The sequence below is a fragment of the Vanellus vanellus genome, assembly GCF_965231255.1.
Source record: "Vanellus vanellus genome assembly, chromosome: 6".
NCBI classification, from domain to species: domain Eukaryota; kingdom Metazoa; phylum Chordata; class Aves; order Charadriiformes; family Charadriidae; genus Vanellus; species Vanellus vanellus.
In genome coordinates, this window is record NC_138911.1 from 52,038,257 (window position 1) to 52,053,282 (window position 15,026).

Sequence of the window (15,026 nt, forward strand, 5' to 3'; positions counted from 1 at the left end):
TAATCCAGTGACATCTTTTCATCAAACAGGGCTCTGACTTCTGTTCTTAGAGAAGGGCTACTAGCCCAAGAAGACCAAGATTCACCGGCCAAAAACTCTCTCATCAGAGCAACCAAGAAAGAAATGAAATGTGCAGAAGCCCTTTCTATAATTTGTGGGTTCTTCTCCATAGAATTGGATCCTAAAAAGCATTTTCCACCTAGCCCACAAAAGACAGTCAAATTTGCCTCTTTACAGTATATAGCACCTTTATTTATCCCTGAGAGCTCTGACATCCCTAGAGATCAGCATCATCTTTGTAATTTACGGCAAGAATGTCTTCAAACAACATTTCTTACTAATAAATGTCAGTTCAAATCTTGCATAATAATCTGGTTTCGTCCCCATAAAAGCAGAAGCACATTTGGCAAAATGGGCAGGATTATAATGGAATTTTAAGCTTCTGACAAATAAATCCACATCCAACTTTCACTGTGACTGGATTTAGACAGTGGATGTTCTTATAATGTCCAACACTTCATGAAGCACTCAGTGCAACTACATGTTAAAAAAACATCCCTTTTCAAAGTTCAGAACAAAGTGCTAAAAACTGAATTTTCTTTTAAAAGTTAACTGAAAATCTAAATGACGGTTTTAAAATTAAATTTGTTACAGGATGTTGTGAAGTTTGTTTTCATTTGGTATCTTTAGAAGAGAAACTGCTCATTTTCAATGCTCACTTGGAGACACATGCTTACATACAAAAGCAATCCTGCTATCTTCAGTAGAAAAATTCACACAAAGTCAAGACAATTAAGGTCGAGTCTATTAATCCAAAAATGGACTGCTGATGGACAGAACTGAAAGCTGAAGAGGAGGAGGTAGCAATGTTATGCTTAAAAAAATAAATCAAGATGTGACTACCAGACTAGAGAGCAATTGCCTCTAAAAGTGAATACCTCTTTCAGCAAAACAGAAAAGAAAGCCAAAAGACACACATCTCACTCACCTCAGATAATCCCATAAATTTTGGATTAAATTGCGTGTTTTAACTGTTCCTTTTAATGCCTCACAGCTGTTATTCTGTCCCAGTAACTGACGAACAGCTAAAAATTGCTGCTTGAAGTTGTGGGTGTATATAAGTTCATTAAAAGCTGCATGTATCAGGTTATGAAGATCACAGTCCAAAGTTCAGAAACGGAAATGGTACAAGCTACATTTTAGAGCACACATTCCCATTCAAAAATACTTCTGAAGATAGAAGTGATCTGGGGCAAAAACCAGCAATGTTTTTAAAACACAGCATTACACAAACAGCTAAGTATATTTGTTTCTTTCAATACTTCTGTTAACACAGATATGTCAAATTGGTTTGGACTTCCATTTTTACAATTGGCAGTTAATACTTCCTAGGTATTTTATAGTTACAAAAAGAACAATTTTTTCCCCCACCTGAAATATTCAATCTTACTTTTACTGACAGTAGAACAATTCAGACTGCCTGAAAGCAGACCAAATGCACTAGATTAATACAGTGTACTTTAAAGTAATACATTTTGTACTTTAAAGTAATACATTTTGTATAGAATGACATTTTAGCACAATGTCATTTGGACCAGGTGTTTTTCTTTGTGGAAGTAGCTTATTACAGAGGAAATTGAGGCAACCTACTTATTATTTTTAATTAATGTTTTGGGAGACAATTATTGTTTTTGAAGGGGTTTTAATTATTCATAATAGTTTCCAAACCCTTATTACAGCTCAGAAAAATAACATAATTTCACCAGTGATAAAAATTACTTTCAGTCTCATTTCATTTCACTAAGCAGGTACCAAGGGAAATGGACACTTAAACATGCCTGCAGACTGGTCTAGCATAGGGCTTTCTTGAAATTAAACTAGCTATTGACAAATAGCTCACTTTTGAACACAGATTTTCAATTCAGCATCTCAAAATACTTGAAAAGGCAGGTAAAACCACACTGTCCCCATTTAAAAACCACAGACAGAGGATTATTTAGGGATACTGTCATTAAACCAGACCCATAGGAAAAAAATGGAAACTACCAAAGATACGACTCATCTTCAGGTCCATGCCACAGCCATTGCCTCAGCCACCTACACAGCTACAAAAATACCCACATCTCCAGTGTCACCTCTAAGAGCTCTTACATTCTTCAGGTGTTCTCAAACAGCTTCTGTAGATATTCTTCACTGCAACGCTGCACAGCATTAACAAAATCTGTTCTAGTACTGACAAAATAATCTGAAGGATTCTATAGAAACTTCCAATGCTCTAAAGGCTTTTTTGACATTTTTAATGGTCATCTTTGCATTCTGTAAGCTAGCAATCATAGCTGCCACGCCTCCTCCATTATGTTTCATACGATCATTTCCGCTTCACCACTATGCACCTTCTTACTCCAATTTTGGTTCTCTCACTTCATCAACTCAAAAGGCTCTTCCTAAAATAACAGGTTAGTAATGGTGTATTACCATATGAAACAATGCATGATTATAGTTTCTATGTTTAACTACATAAATAACAGAGAAAAAAAAGTGCTTAAAACATTTGCATCCACTTTGATTTCAGCCAGTAAAATCAAACTGTTCTCTAAATATATGAATAATACTGAATATGTACTTTATCTCATTCATTTGTTTCCAATGACCTTGTAAATAATTAGAATACTTTCCCCCTGCTTTTTGCAGGTAAACATGCCTCTACTCAAATGGAAGTTATCAACAGTTAACATCATCTTTCACTTGTCAGAACTATTACACAGCACTACAACTAACTACCAATAGCTTCCCCTAGTACTTTCTGCATGATTTCTGAAAAGTTAGTTCAAACATTGGCAGTCTTCCCTGAAAATATTATGCTGTTTAAAAAGTTTTGGATTTCGGTGGTTTGTGTTTTTTTTTATTAAAAATGCTGAACATAAAAGTATCTGTCCTTAAAGCAACAGCTTAAAATATCTAAGCGCTGCTGATTTTGCTGAGTAAACCAGTGGAAACCAAAAGTTCATTTTAAAAAATACAGATATGTTGTTCTAAATATAAAATTGAAAGCAAAATGAAACTGCATGAGACCTTGACATTCCCAAGGAACAGGTTTCTCACCCATGTGCATCCAGAGATTTTAGCTTTCGCACAGTTAACAATTATGTTTTAAAACATGTTAGTAAAATTGTGCCATGTACTTCCATCCCTTAAGATACCTATTTTGCCCAGAGTAACGCCACCCTAAAGAACCTATGCAAGTACTACAGGCCGGTACAAGTAAAATCATTCCCTAATATGACTGCAGCTGAACATGGGAAGAATTCAGCCCAGTGAAGATCCTGCTTTGCAGCGACCGTTACACTGATTCGCATTTAACAGTTAGACACCAGCCCTAAAAGGTAACTGTGATTAATCATATGAAGAAAACACCAGTGAGAGCAGGTCTGCCTGGACAACTGTAATTTTCTTTCTGTAAACTCTTGCAGGGTCCCTTCAGAAATGGCAGGGATTATATAAGTCTAGAACTTTTGAGAAACTGAATGAGAACTCCATAGACGAAAGTGTACTGTGAAAGAGTCTGCACCATCATCATTCTCTGCTGCCTCAACTTGTCCAGCACTCGTGGGATGTCCAGCATCTGGAGGAAGAGAATAAACCATTACAAGTGACTGGTGAGCAAGGAGACTGGCTTGTACTTTCTCAGCAGGAGGTTCAGAGCAGTACTAGTGATCTAGCGGCAGAATCAGATGCTCTAATTTCAGCTCTGATAATTCATTGCCTGTGCCTGCAGTATGGACTGCACTACACCACTGACCATGCCTACCTCCTCATCTGTGAAAGATGCATAACGTTAAACTTGCCTGTCTCATGGGGTATGGGTCTTCACACTTCTAATGGCTGCAAAAGTCTGTCACAGTGTTACTACAGGGATGCACAACAAAACAATGTTTGTTGAGTCTCAGCTGGCATACTCTATTATTAATAAACACTTTACAGCTGTTCACTTCTCGCTAAAAGCTGATAGGAACAGGTTTTATTCTATTAAACTATCGCTTTGCCCTCTCTTGAGGCTGATACTGCAAATACACTCACTTAGGAACAAAATATTTAATAACAAGCACAGAAACTGGCTGCAAAGCATGTTCTTGAATATTATCCACTAAAACTAAAGCATGAAGTACAAGTGGTAAAGTCAGGGTGAAATCCTGAAATATGCTTAGTAGCCTAAAGCACACCTTGTTCCACTCAGTGACTCAATATCTTATGGAGTCAAGAATCCAAATGAGCATTCCAGTACCCAGTGTGTAAGTGGGCAACTCTAGAAGATTATTAACTTCTGTTGAATTGCCAAGAGCTCTATCAACCATAGTTGTAAGGGCTCTTCCAAAGGACACATCTTGAGAAAACTCAGATGAACAGCCATAAAATGTTTATTAGGCAGGTTATTTACTCTTCCACTACCTAACATTATTTAAAGCAAGAGAAAGAAAAAGAGATCACCTCATTGTGTTCCAAGCAAGCGATCATGATCTCTGACAGTATGACAACTCCTGTTCGTCCTACACCTGCACTGCAGTGTACCAGTACAGGAGGATTAGAGTTTTTAGGATCCGCAGTGCTGTTCGTATGGCGCCGCACTGACTGTATCTCTTCCAAGTATGCTAGTAAGTTCAACAAGATAAGAATAATAAATTTAGGAGATGAAGCCACATAACCCATGCTGTTCTGCTGTACGACCCCCAGAAAGTAGTAAATTAACATATGACATCCCACAGAAAAATGATGCACTGACATCACAAGTCATATCCCAACCAAAGCAACACAGATCAATAAAGATCATCTAATTTTCATAAGGCTTTCTTTGCCTTGTTCCCCTACTCCCCACCAAAGGCGGCTCATGGTCATCTTGCTACTGCTGAAACATACTCAAATGTGTAGTATGTGATGCAATTATGTTTTAATCTATATGAACTTTTAGTAAATTATATATTCGGCTTTAGACATAAACAGTCACTTTTTAACAAATTGGCAGGTATATTCCTGCCGAAAATGTAATTCAGTATCTCTTGCTGGTGTGAAGAAACCTTTTACAGCAGAATGCTTGGCATATTTATCAAAAGCTAATTCACGTATAGCAGCTATTTTAGGAGGCATTAAAAAAACCACAACCAAACAAACCCAAAACAAAGCTATTAAATTCAACTTACAGAGAAATCCCTTTAAATCCTCTGGACAGCCATGCTCTGGCCAGTCAGTATACTGCAGATGCCAAACTGTTCTCTCCTGTCCTGTGAGAAGATGTTTAATCTTCAAACCCGTAGTCGCATAGCAGCCTGAGTCTGTACGGAATCGTGTGGTAATCTTAAATCTTCCATATGTTACAGTGTTGTGTCTTGAACCAAGACGCGGCCAGTATCTGAAGCTTTTTTCTCGCCCACTTTCCTTAAAAGTAAAACACTTGCTGACCAAGAAGCATAAGAATACTCATACAACTAATGGTTCTGTAACAACTATATCTCTCCTCTATTAGGTACTACTACAGTGTTACGATTTCTCACTGAGTAAACCAAATTTCCAGTGGAAAGCGTTTGCAAATTTACATCTTTCTGCCAAGGAAAGCAAGACAGAATAGCAAAGGGGTCACTACAAATTTATCTTTCATTGGTCTTTTCGTCGGAGCAAAGATCCCCTTCTTCTAACAGATCATAACAAAATCATTGCAGAATTTCTGGGAGAAACCTGACTCAGTTTATACTCACTTCCTCTGCCGTCACCATAGCTATGATGGCAATCCCTTGTTCCCAGATCATCTGCCAGAAATCCTGACACGTATTCTGCAAAGGGCCCTGCGTAGCAATGTAATCCCACTCTATGCCACCAACAGAGATCTGTAAAAAGACAAGACATTAGATTAGTGATTACTGAAACTTTCTTTCCCCAATTCTTATGTCAAGGATTTGAAGATGTAAAAACTGAAAAGACAGCAACACTGCAGAAGTAGGAGCCCATTGTGAGCTATATCTACCTCCCATTTTTTAGCTGCATCTTGTCAGAAGAGATGCAGAAGAGATACAATGTTTAAAACTGTATAAGCACATAGCTAAATAAATGCATTTTACATCATAAGCATAATATAAAAGTGAATAAATAAAATCGTACTTCTCTTTTATGAATGTAAGGTATTCTAGCCAATTTGAGTTTAGAAAAGCTTTCATACCCTGGTGCTGTAAATGATATTATATATATGCACTAAAAATTCAGAATTAGCTAATGTTTCCTCAAAAAATATTATCTTACTTGTTTGAGAAGGGTCAGAAGAGTTACTCAACATTTATGAATGAGCTGAAGTATAGAAACTATGGTACCATGTCAGTGTACAAACAGATTTATTAAAAAAAAAGACAGCAACACAACTACAGCTGCTGCTTTGATGATCTCAACTCTTTTCAGAGAAAGCATGAAGCTAATTGTAGTTGCACTGTAAGTAGGTAAATGAAAATGAACAAACTGCCTTGAAGGTTCTTGAGGTCACCCTGTAACTTCTTCACTTTTTTAAACAGAGTTGAAAGAGCTAAGGCTGGAGAAAGGGGGCAACTGAAGATTATGAAAGAGCAGATTTCCCCCTAGCTCCATCTGTTCCTTTAACCATCCAAAAAAGCTTACGCTAGGAGCTAGCTTACTGCCTGTTGTGGATCTAGTCTAAGAGTACAGAAGAGGAAGAAATAATAAGGATTGACACTGCAGTTCAAAAATATCAAAATCATTGCAAAGGATCCCAATTTGTTATAAAGCTATATGCCTTCTTAATTCTAGGAAGAATGGACATGCCATTCTGTAAGCACCAGTCCACAGAGAGATGAGAGAGAGAGAGAAAGAAGACAGTCATTCAATACAGAAGGGAAATGCAGAAGACCTCTCCAATAATTAACCCTCCATTATTTTAGGTAATGAGGCAAAACAGGTTCCTCCTCTCCCCAAAGAATCCTCTGCAGAAGAAAGGAAAGAGAGAGAGATGGAGGGATTCTCATTCATCTGACCAAACCAAAATTGACAGCCAAATCCATACTTAGTTACCACACAAACTGGAAAATACTTCTCCAACAGTAGTTCTCTCACCTTGATATGAGATGCATTGATGTAACCCGTGTTATTTTCTTTGGTTGGGACTAGCTCTACTCTGGTATCATCATAAGGAAGGACATCCTGGAACCGGTTTCTTTCAGCATTTTCAGGAAGCCGAGCTATTGAGCACTCACCATCTATAAGTCTTTTTTTCTGAATGCGTTCATATTCAGTAAACACCATCCCCTGCTCTAACCGTTGTTCCAGAAATTTACACTGAAAAATAGAACACAGATAACCATACAAAGTCACGTTCTAAGGAGAGTTTATTTTAACAGAGAATTCACAAAGTATAAAATGTATGTATTTTCCTCTGACATAATTTTTCAATGCTTTTCCAGCTATTAATGTTTTCACACACATGCCAGAATAAATTAGAAGCAACCCTAACCAGCAGAAATTTTGTTCAAATGAAAACTAAGCAGCCTGTTACACTTCATTAGGTCACAAAGACTGTGGATACCACTGATGAAAGAAAAATTATGTCATAGTTTCTATAAAGACAACCCAGTTGGGGAAATAAATATTTGACCAAACCAGGTAATTATGCTATACTACAAAAATCCTCAAATACCGTTGAACAAGAAATACTCATTAATCCTCCTGCTCCATATAGCACATTAGATTACATCATTTGCAAAGGTCTCCTTTAACCTTGTAATCCAAAAAAAATTAAGCCAACTTTGTCATTTGGATGGAGAAAAATTCTAAAAATGTAAAACAAAACACTTGCCTTGGTCAATGAGCTAATAATTCACTACCAGTATTCCATTTTCTTAGACTGAAGATACTAAACTTTGCATACAGCAGCAAAGCCTTTTAGAACCTCTGGCTGCAGCTGAGGTATAAACCCAGGATTTTTTCTACTAGTATAATTCAACCTGTTTTATTTAATAAGCTGCTGCTTGTCCCCCCCACCCCCCCGCGATTTATTCTTTCAAAACCAAGTTCCTTCTAAATCATAAGACACTTCTGGAATTTCAGCATAACTTTGCCAACAATAATTAGAGGAATAATATGTAAGATTTCAGCCAGAAAATTTCATCTATGTCACATGTCCCCAGCCTCTCACAGCAACTGCTCCATGGTATCAGGTCAGAAAAGTGTCTTGTATCAAATAACCGCAACGCCAAATGTTGCAGAGGAAAGGGTAAAACCTCAATCATATGCAATTTGCACAACAATACATCAACTGTACAAACTCCTTTATTATCTTTAGTCTAAATTCCCTCATAATAACATAATGCTGAGCAATGAAGCAGGCATTGAAAAAACTTCAAAGTCGCCTTCTAAAAAAATTTGCAGCCTGGACTGGAAATACAGGAAAAGATGATGGCTGTAAGTAAGAGGAAATAACCAACACAGGTACTAAATGTAGAACTGTATCTCAATAACACAATGTTAATTTTTGTCCCTTAGCATCTACAAGGAGTGTATATATAGTTCAAAAAGAACTTCAACTGTGTTGAAATGGAACAGTCAAATCTCCCTCCTATGGGTCTCACTCCAGGCCTTCAAAATCCAAGACTGAATTTCTGTGGTGTGACTTGCAATTAATTTTCTTGGCCTGTTCCTTAAAACTGCAGCTGGTGAAAGCAGGATCGTTCCTTTAGGTTCTAATCCCTGCCCAGTGACTGTCAACACATTGAGCTAGAGGGGGTCTGCAGCTGAGGATGCCCAGCCATGCTCAGAACCAGATCCTAAGAGACCACCGATCACAGAATGTACAATAATCATCGTAGACCTCGGTGTATCGAGTTGCTCCCTGGTCAGATGTGTGATGACAACACTGTTCTACATAGCCTTCACAGGCTTGATACTGACTGTATTTCACTTTCCTGTACCTGTTTAATGATAGACGAGGCAGGCTGAAGTATATTTACTGATGTTGTTTACCCTGACACAAGCAGATGGAGTCTTATATTTCTCCAAGAATGATTCTCAAATTGTAGAACCTGATGTCCTCTCAGTGATCTGAGATCTTTTACTGAATTTAAAATTTCTTCAGATCACATAAGTTCCATCTATATTTTCAGGGATCCAACTGAGGTAAACAGATAAATACAATCTGCACAAGCTGTACCCTGGCAATACAATTTAACTACAAAATTTATTGTAAAAAATTGTATTAATTACTACTAATTACAACTAAGTTCAATCTCACACGTGGAATTTTAATTTTCATACATTTTCAGTCTGGAAACCCCCAAAATTAAGAGGGAAAACAGAAAGACTTGGCACAAAAAATGCATTAGTAGATACCAGTTAATTTGTTTCCTTTATGTTCAAAGGGTAAACTACTACCTGAATCACTGTCATCTAAAATATTAAAGAAAAATCTGAGTTATGCCCATACTTCTAGCAATGACTTATCAATCAGAAGTCTCATTCTTCATTTTGTTTCTATTCTCAGTATTTAAGTTACTTTGAACCTGAAGCATTTTAAAGTCAACACAAAGCACCATGCGTATGTATCACATTTTGAAAAATAACTAGTGTAAAAGAGAAATCAAGCACTAAAAAACTTCAACCTACCCGTTCATCATTAGTTGCTCTTGTTGATTCTTCCTTCCCCTCATCTGGCAGAGGCATTCTAGTCAAAGCCAGTCCATTTAGGGCAGCTAGCTTTAGAGGCCCTATTTTTTTTGCATCATTTTTATTCTTTTTCATACCCTGCAAAAGAAAGCTAAAACTTGTAAATATTCTTAAATACCTGACGAAGTTATAAACCAGAAACCAGATGAGTTCAATTAAGCAAAGGATACTTCTTTGACCCCTTCTGCAAACAGCTTTGACCTTTTTTTTTTTTTTGATAAACACTGCAGTGAGAGATTAGGGTGGTGGGACTACATTCCTCCAAGGACACAACACAAGTCTGTCTTCATTCCAGACAGGTTAATGAAACTGCATGAGAATGACAAATATTGTTCCCTCAAAGATCATAACTGAGGGTGTGAGGTGACAACTCTGGATAATTAATATTCTTGGACAGAACTGAAATCACTTCCCAACCCTAAAAACACATAAAACTTATTCCTTACTAGACTATCCAGTTTACAGGACATTTCTTCCCTAAAAGCAGGCATAACAATGAGCATATATCTTTCAGATATTTGGATACAGTTAAATGTTTGTTTAAGTTTGCAACAAACTGCACGTACAAAAGATGAACACAGAACTGCAGACAGATATGAGCCCTGAACCAGGCCCTGAATCTAAATTATTGAAGTTACCATTTGTTATTTGAGAAAAATACTAAAGGGGAATTTTTATGAAGGAATAAATTCAAATTATTCTTTCAATAAATGTAAGAAAAAACTTCATCATTCCTGTAGCTGCTAAGTTTGTGAACAAAAATACACTGAAAATGTGAGTGTATATGCTATTTGAATGATAATCAATGCTTTCAAAAGATAAATGGTGGTAAGGAATAGGAAGACAAAGCTAAGAGGATGAGACCACATTTAAAAGTGAAGTGAACACAAACACAAGAGTAGGAGTTCATTGAAAAGCAAAATATGCAAACACTGCTAGGGCCCAGCTTTGTTACCAGTAAATTCATGTCAGTATGGAATACAGAAAGGTAATATTCTTGATTATGCAATGGCACTCTTAAATGTTACTGAGCTAGACAGCATTTTACTGAACACTTTCAGTGAAAAAGTTTTAATATCTATTTAATTTCAAAAGTTGATTTGAACATTTATATAGCTATCAGCAGGAAAAGTCTGAGTATGATTTTGGTAGACATGTCAGGTCTGAAAATGTATCTTTTAGAGATCAAAGTGACTATCCAAATGTGAACACAAGGAGAAAGGTATCACCTTTTTTCCCTATATCCACATAACAAACAGGAGGAAGGAGATTCAGAAAAACATGTACAATTATAAAAAGAGCTGAAGCTGATGAAGATTCATTTCATTGTGTTCAGCTACATGTATAGCAAGTCTAACAGACAAAAAATTGTGAGAGTGGTAACTATTTACATAAACAGCTTTTGCATAGGTTAGCTTTTGCAGCATCAGCTGTAACAGTTACTAGAGCAGAAATTATATAGTAGTTCCACTGCAGTTCAATTTGTGCAGAAAACTATTTGACACTAACTCAGGCAGGCAAAATTAAAACCAACCAATTTTAATAGGCAAAATAATATTAAAATGTTCTTCCTCCATTAAAAACTGAAATATGTCACAGACTACATGAAACTGAACAAAAGTTTAAAACAAAATAAGTGGTAAGGACCTCCAGTGAAATTGAACAGTCCCACACAGACCTTGATGTTTCTATGAGGTGGGAATTACAGGGAAGGTGTAGAAACTTGCAGTTGTTCACTATTTATGGCTTCATAAGAGTGGAGTAGGAGGGAGAGACATGGCAAGCAAGAAGTACCTTTAGTGGGATAAAAACAGCTTGAAGAGAAGGCAAAAGGAAAGGATATGAAAAGGGGAAGGGATGGAGGAAAGAAGAGAATACAAGGAAAGAATTTATTGTGTAATGCGTCAGGTCTCCCTCTTAGGTCAGAAAAAGAAAGCAAACGGATCAAAAAAAGTAAACCTTCAGCTAAATCCAATTTTTCTGTGAGAGGAAAATTAGAAAACTGGTAATGGAATAGAAAAAGTTGCTCCTGTTCCAGATAAGGATAGGTAGGGCAGAATTTGGGATTTAGAACTGACTTTAAATTCACTCATTCTACAGTTGCCAGCCAGGTTAGGTGTATTGGATGGATGGGGGCTGCAGAGCTGGATTTGTGTGGGAGGACTATAAAACAGAACTCAGACATGGCAGAGAACTGGATAAAAGATAGCTAAGCAAAGTTAATCAAGGAAAACAGAAAAATAAAGGTAACTTTTAATTCACGTTTTCAAAGCACCTCAGGTTGATTTAAAAAACCCCAAACCTCAAACAAAACCCCCACAAACTCCTGCTACAGAACAACCTGAAACAAGAGGAATAGTATCCACTTACACCTAGCGGGGGAAGGCCTTCCACAATATTCTTCTTCCCAGACAAAAGATCCGACACAGGTCTCTTCTTTACTGAATCTTTCCTTACTCTGTATCTCCCTGATGTTGTAAGGTCAGATTCCGACATAGATGGAGTAAGCAGTCCTTCCCCTCTTCTCTGTACCTGGCTTTCTACTAGTAAATGAACAGGGCTCATATCTTTCATTCTCTTTTCTGTCTCTGTAATATGTAATTTAGGTTCAAGAATATGCAAAGGGCCAGCAGATGAAGCAACAGAGCTATAAGGGTAGTTCAGTACTGAATCATGAGAATAACCACCCATAACGGATGAAAGTTGGGTTTGATCTTCAGGGAGAGGAGAAAGACTTGTACTAGCCTTGTTTTCTTCTTCAAATTCTTCTTCTTCCTCACTACTGTGAATCAGCATAGTGGCATCTGAAAGAGTTTTCTTATGATCACAGTTCACGCTTTCTTCTTGCTCACTTTCTTTTTGCTTTGTTCTCTCCACCAGAATGTTGGGCTGTGACCCTTCTGAGATAACTCTTGGAAGAGCCACATCTGCTGCAGAAGCTGACATGGTCCTCTCTTTAATTCTTATTCCTTCAAAGCTGGGAGTCAAGCCTGCTATTTCAATACTGTTCCTCTTCTGCAGCTGAGCATGGCGTGCCGATGTTAGAGGTTCACTGACTTCCTGAAGAGAATGTGCCACAGGCAGGCTGTCTTCCTGAAATGTCTGGACAGAGTGGTGCACTCTCCTTGTGATAAGATCTGGATTGCTGCTGCTAATGTAGATATGTCGTGAAAGGTCTGGAGTACTATTTGCAGGTCTTGGGTATGGGTATGGGGGAGGTGGTCGATAGACTTGGGTCTTCATTATATTTGGTGCTGGATAGTCCTGAGCCTGGAGCTGCACATTTGTCAACTCAGGCACACTGACTGCCCCAACAACTGGGCGCTTTTCAGCCGGATAGGGATAGGGCGATTGGCTATGAAAACTGTAGTTCAGGTTAAATGGGTAATGGTTAGATTGTGGGGAAGCAAAGTGAGCATGTTCTCGTATTTCAGGTTGACTGTAAACTAAGGCATCAGGCCTGCTGTAAGCATATGAATTGCTGATGTTAAGATTTCTCATTGAATGACTCTGCCTATCTGTGTGCACCATTCCCCTGTTGAGCTGTCTCATCACAGTTTCATAGTCTGGTGTGGGGCGATAAGAAGGTGGTATTAATGCACTATGTCTATGTGATGGGACATAATCAGTTCTTAGGACATCGCTTCCAGTAATGCTTGGGTTAGAGGACATGGGGGACGGCTGCAAGTAATGCTGTGGATTGTTCAAGGAGTTTGTGCTATGTGCACTATAGACACTACCATTGCGGATCCGACCACTGTAGTCATGAGGGGCTCTATCCAAGCTAGTCTGAGAGTGACAGTAGTATCCATTCTGATTGCTCACAAAGAGGTTATCTGAAAGTAAAGTTTAAGAACAATCTTTATGTCTAAGATATCAAACACAGATACCCTTATTAAGACATAGTTAACCAATGTTTGAGAACTTTCAAAATCTCCGTTATTCTTAGCTATGTATTGAAATGGGAAGGAAAAATCACCCACCACCCCAGCTTTTTTGTTCTTGATACCCAACGTATGTATACCAGAATAACCTATTAAGTTCATTTAGATGATGCTAATTCCAATTGGAAAACGTCTCAGTTTAAGAACGGCTTTCTTCTGTTTGGGATAGGTTTGCTAAGTTTCAGTCCAAGTGAAACAAAATTCATATCAATCTTAAACCACACTAATTGAAAGAAAGAATTTCTACACCAGGGTTTGGACTAATCTAATGAGACCAGTTTAAACAGCAAGGAAAAAGAAGCAAACAAAAAAGCACCAAAAACCTAAAAGCACCCCCACAACAACCAAACAAAAAAACCCTCACTCTTCTTCTCCCCCCCAACCATAAATAGGTATAGTACCTTAAAATAAATAAGTAATTGAATATCAAATTAACTTTTCCCCAGAAATTCTGGAGACTGTTTAAACCACCACCATATATTGCTTGCATATTAACATATGCCCACTCTGATGGGTAAAGAAAATGATCTAACATCTGATATACATTTAATAATTTAACCATTACTTCATTGGAGGTACAATTTGTGAAGGTCCAGAAGAGAACAATTCAGTTATTGCTTTAGATGCTTTTCATGATTTAACTCTTCAGGTTCACCAAAATAATTGCCACACTTACAATAATGAATTTGCAGACAATCAAACACTCTTTTCTTTGTGAAAAAAATTGTTCAAAAATAAGACGTGCAGTAACAAGTATCCAGCAATAATTCCAACACTATCCTGGAAAGAATTCAACTACATTCGACTTCATATACCTGTACCTTCATGAATACTTGTGCACCTCTGTTTAGACAGAAAATGTGCTTATTCCCTTACCAGTGAGTTTTTAGAGTATTTTTTTATCCAGCTGACTTGTAGGACTGGATGGTCACTATCAAAACTGAGTCAACTTTGCAAAAGATTAGATTACGCCCTTCAGGGCAGCAACTTTGTTAATTAAAGACACAATGTGTAACAATTAAAAAAAAAAAAAAAGGAGAGAAAGGAGCCACAACTCCACTATAAACCACGTAGATTAGGAGTGTGCATTCCTTGAGAATTCTAATTAGGGTTTGCTTAGTTTTTTTTCTTTACTTTTTTTTTTCATGTATATACCAATTCCATAACTTGCAGGCTTCCTTAGCCTTTGAATTCTCCACCACCTTGTAGTCTAGTGAACTCTGAGAGAAACTTCTCCTTCCTGCATCCTGGGTTTCATAATTTTGTATTTATTTTTTTAATTGTCTGAATTGTCTGGGGGCTCAGTTACTCTTTGTAGCTATTAAGATCAATGTTGACAAGGGTCTCACAATGCCATAATGTACCAGTCTGGTACATGAA

At 37.4% G+C, this 15,026-nt stretch overlaps 1 protein-coding gene across 1 annotated transcript in view; it reads right to left on the bottom strand.

Annotated features, from left to right (window-relative positions):
- Positions 1-3,493: 3,493 nt before the first annotated feature.
- The window catches only part of PTPN21 (protein tyrosine phosphatase non-receptor type 21), a gene marked incomplete at its 3' end in the record, with an annotated part of 41,634 nt that continues 30,101 nt past the window's right edge, over positions 3,494-15,026 (bottom strand). Inside the window, exons 13-19 of the mRNA XM_082486016.1 lie at positions 12,073-13,538; positions 9,643-9,780; positions 7,102-7,323; positions 5,745-5,873; positions 5,193-5,427; positions 4,486-4,646; positions 3,494-3,622 (exon numbers count right to left, since the gene is read on the bottom strand). Of these exons, the coding sequence (XP_082342142.1) occupies positions 3,494-3,622; positions 4,486-4,646; positions 5,193-5,427; positions 5,745-5,873; positions 7,102-7,323; positions 9,643-9,780; positions 12,073-13,538 (2,480 nt within the window). The remainder of the gene's footprint in view (positions 3,623-4,485; positions 4,647-5,192; positions 5,428-5,744; positions 5,874-7,101; positions 7,324-9,642; positions 9,781-12,072; positions 13,539-15,026) is intronic.